Source organism: Rhipicephalus sanguineus, chromosome 3 (genome assembly GCF_013339695.2).
Source record: "Rhipicephalus sanguineus isolate Rsan-2018 chromosome 3, BIME_Rsan_1.4, whole genome shotgun sequence".
Classification (NCBI taxonomy): Eukaryota; Metazoa; Arthropoda; class Arachnida; order Ixodida; family Ixodidae; genus Rhipicephalus; species Rhipicephalus sanguineus.
The window spans coordinates 229,234,818-229,238,977 of record NC_051178.1 but is presented as its reverse complement, the minus strand read 5'-3'; the positions used below and the strand labels follow the sequence as shown (position 1 = coordinate 229,238,977).

General features: G+C 48.8%; 1 protein-coding gene across 1 annotated transcript; it reads left to right on the top strand.

Annotated features, from left to right (window-relative positions):
• Positions 1-515: 515 nt before the first annotated feature.
• LOC119386346 (uncharacterized) lies at positions 516-827 on the top strand. Its single transcript, XM_037653667.1, has one exon. The coding sequence runs from the start codon at positions 516-518 to the stop codon at positions 825-827; it is 312 nt and encodes a 103-aa protein (XP_037509595.1).
• Positions 828-4,160: the final 3,333 nt, after the last annotated feature.

The following is a 4,160-nucleotide window of genomic DNA, read 5'->3' as shown; positions in this document are numbered from 1 at the left end:
ATTGGCTCTGACCAGATGTGAACGGTGATGACAGGTGAAATTCACACACCTAAAAGCGAGGAAAATCTCATTGCCATGAACTCAAAGTTCGGATGGACATTCCAAGGGAGCACCGACCACTGGTCGTCAAAGGCAGTTGACTCCCGAGTCATGGTATGCGTGTTGAAGACTCAAGTGGAGGTTGGTGAAGAGCTAATCCGGTCATTTTGGGAACTAGAGAGTATAGGCATATCTGATACCGGAAACAGGAAATTGAGATGAGCTCACTATGCAACACTTCGAGGAAACAATAGAAATGCGAGGAGACAGATACGAAGTGTCATTGCCCTGGAAAACTGGGTTTGAACTATGTGACAACAAGGAAGTCGCCACTACCAGACTAAAGAAACTTTGAGCCGATTATCCAGCAAAGATGGTCTTCTGCAAACTTACGACGCCACGATCCGCGACTACCTACTAGCCGGACATGCAGAAGTAGTAAAGGAAAAACCTCGAATCCGGCGAAGGTTTACTACATGCCACATAAAGAAGTGATCCGGGAACAAGCGCTCACAACAAAGGTGCGAGTCGTTTTCGACGCGTCGTCAAGGGCACGAGGATGCAAGTCGCTCAACGAGTGCTTAGAGAAGGGCGACAACTTGTACCAGGACCTCGTAAAGATATTGTTACGCTTTAGAACGCACCCCATCGCCATAACGGCAGATATTGAGAAGGCCTTTCTTCAGATTTCTATAAAAGAAGAGGACAGAGATGCCTTTCGATTTCTGTGGTTCGAAGAAGGCGATGTTGCTGAGTTCCTGCAGAAGCAGTACAGGAATGGAGGATGACCAGAGTACCTTTGGAGCGACATGCAGCCCATTTCTGCTGACGGCAAACCATTCTTCATCACATAAGAAGAGCGCCACCAAGTATGGCCTCGACCGCGAAGACCTTGGGGCTAATCGTTCTACGTCGACGACTTAGTCACAGGAGCTGATACGGACGACGAAGCTGCCAAGTTTTGTAAAGAGGCGCAACAGCTCATGCTCTCTGCAGGCATGAACCTTCGCAAGTGGACGACAAACTCCAGAGAGCTTATGACCTGTTGGAAGGCGAGCACCGATCAAACCAGCCAAGATATGGTGGTACTTCATGAAGCTTCAGTAAAAGTACTTGGATTGCCTGGAGTTCCCAGAGCGATGAATTCAGCTTCTCAATGGCAAATCTTCTTGCTTTTATTAAAGCAAAATCAGACACGAAAAGGTTTGTTCTGCAAGCAGCGTCAAGAGTGTTCGAACCCGAGGGGATTCATCGCGCCATACACGGTGTCTGTACGAATACTGTTTCAGAAAATCTGGACCCGCGGAAATCAACTGGGACGAGTGTTTGCCTCAAGATTTACGAGAAGAATGGCAGGACTGGGTGAACCAGTTGACAAAGCTTCAGTTATTAGGGTACCGCGCTACATCAACAGCAACGGAGGGAAGCTGCCCCACGAACTAGAACTGCACGTTTTTGCGATGCAAGTCCGTTAGCATACGGCGCAGCGGTCTACATCGTGTCTGAAAGAGCAGACGACCTCACTTACTAATCGCAAAGTCACGTGTTGCTCCTATCAAGACGGTAACTTGGCCTTGTTTAGAACTTCTAGGAGCATTGATTGGTGCAAGGTTGCTGAGCTTCATATCCAGCGCACTTACGGGCTTTCAGCTACGCTACACGATGTGGACGGATTCGACAATAACGTTATCATGGCTTAAAGGCGATGCACAGAAGTGGAAACAGTTCGTTCGCAACAGAGTCACTGAGATACAAGGGCGAACCGAGCCTTCCGCTTGGAAGTATTGCCCTGGTAGTGACAATCCGGCAGACCTGTTGACACGAGGCGTATCTTTAGACCAGGTAGCTACGAGCATATCGTGGTGGCATGGACATCGCTGGCTTCAGGAACCTGAGAACCTGTGGGCATCACAACCAGTAGAAACAGCGGATAACGACAAACTTGCTTATTGTGAAAGGGTCGACGTTCAAGTGTCCCTTACCACTCACGTCTCGCTTCCGCTACTTGAAGTGGAGCGTTACAGCAGAGTTGACAAGCTGTTGAGAGTTACAGCATGGGTGCAGAGGTTCGTCAATCGCTGCAAACATCATGGCAGCGATAAAGAAATTGGTCCCCTCACGGCAGAGGAGCTATCGAGTACGGAGCAGTACTGGATTCGACACGTACAGGACGCATTTTTCAGCGCAGAAATCAAAGCTATCGCAGAAGAGCGTTCTTTCGACATAACATCACCCATCGCAGGCCTCAACCCATTCCCGGATGAAGATCGGATACTTCGGGTTGGAGGGCGCTTAATGCGGATGGAATCTCCTGAAGGTGTCAAGCACACCAATTATATTGACAAGCGACCATCACTTTTCAAGGCTACTTGTAATCCGAGCCCACTGCGAAGTGCTGCACGGAGGTTGTGCGTGATACCCTGACTCAGTACGAGAGCGCTTCTGGGTGTGCAAAGCACGAAGCCTGGTGAAGAAAGTGACCAGGGAATGTTACTTGTGCAAACGTTATACCGTTCCACCAGGACGCTCCAATAGCTCCTCTCGCGAAACATAGGGTGACACCAGCGCCGCATTTGAAGTGGTTGGAGGGATTTCGTGGGACCTCTTTTCGTGAAGACGCCGTTAGGAGAGGCGAAAAACTACATCTCTCTATTCACATGTGCAGCTTCAAGAGCGATCCACCTAGAACTTGTGTCCAGCATGACATCTGAGGCATTCTGATGGCCTTACGTCGATTCTGTGCCAGAAGAGGTCTTCCCAAGTTTATTCAGACAATGCGAGGGCCTTTAAGAAAACGTCAGGGGATTTGCGAAAGCTTTGCAGCATGCCGTTACAAGATGATGTCGCCGGACACTGAGCAGTAAAGGCATCAAATGGAAGTTTATTGTGCCCACGCTCCATGGTGGGGTGGGATGGTGGGAGCGGCTGGTAAGAACTGTGAAGACACCGCTTCGCAAGATTCTCCGACGAGCCTCCCTCGATTCCGAAGAACTTATGACGGTGATTGCAGAAGTTGAAGCCGTCGTCAATTCAAGACCTTTCACATTTATTGAGTCGGAAGACGGCGCACCATGCACTTTGACTCCGGCTGATCTGTTAATGGCAGAAGATTCACGGCAATACCACAAGGCCGCACGTGGAAACGGACATCTCGACGCGTAAGGAGGCCACCGGAGACTACCGCCACGTGGCTACAACGCGGCGGTAGTCGACACGCACGCTCGGCGTGAAAATGACCTCCTTGGTTTGGCGAACGGCTCAGTCAAAGGATGTATCCACTTTACGGAGGGGTGGGCGAGGAGAACATCGATCGAGGCACTCTAGTCGGCAGAGGGCTTTTTCGTGCATAGCGTCGCATTTTCAGTGCAGCCTAAGAAACACTGGGTCTTTCGAATTACGTATCTATATATTTTCTAGTAAAGAACACACCCACCTAATACTTACGTATTGATGTTGCGCCTCAGATATGCGTAATATTTGCTTTTGATCGACAATGTCACAACTATGAACGCATGCTACTAGTTCAATATGGCTGGGCGTTCAGCAAGTGCTTAAACTTTGGCCAGGTGGCTGAATCACATGACCGACAGACGACAGACAAAATTTCTGAGTTCAAGTATCCAAGAAAGACTTCGCGTTTACAAACCTAACCTCGACCCCCTTCCAGATCGCACGGGCTAGAGGTACGGTGTAGGGAGGTCGATTAAAATTTTTATTCGATTAATCTTAATCGTTAACCGATTTTAGTCTTTAATCGAGCTCACTGTGCACAGTTTAATCGATTAACGATAAACGACATTTTTATGGGTGCTTTAAACGAATCTCTTTGTTTGCGAGGCAGAAGTTCGTGTTGAGACGATCCAATCTTTTATCCACGCGCTGACCTCGAAAATTCCCGCTTTCGAAAGTGATAGACGACGGGCTTTTGTGTCCAGTTGCGAAAATTACCAATTTCGCACAATGGAATCAAGGGCCCGTCGTCGGGAGATGGCTGTTGGCTAAATAGCGAGATACTGATAACTGACCGAAGAGGCGGTACTTGGTGTGTACGGATAGGGTTCTTGTCCTGTAAACTTCGTCGTTACCACCTTTTATTGGGAGTTGGCTCGTTGGCACGTGAA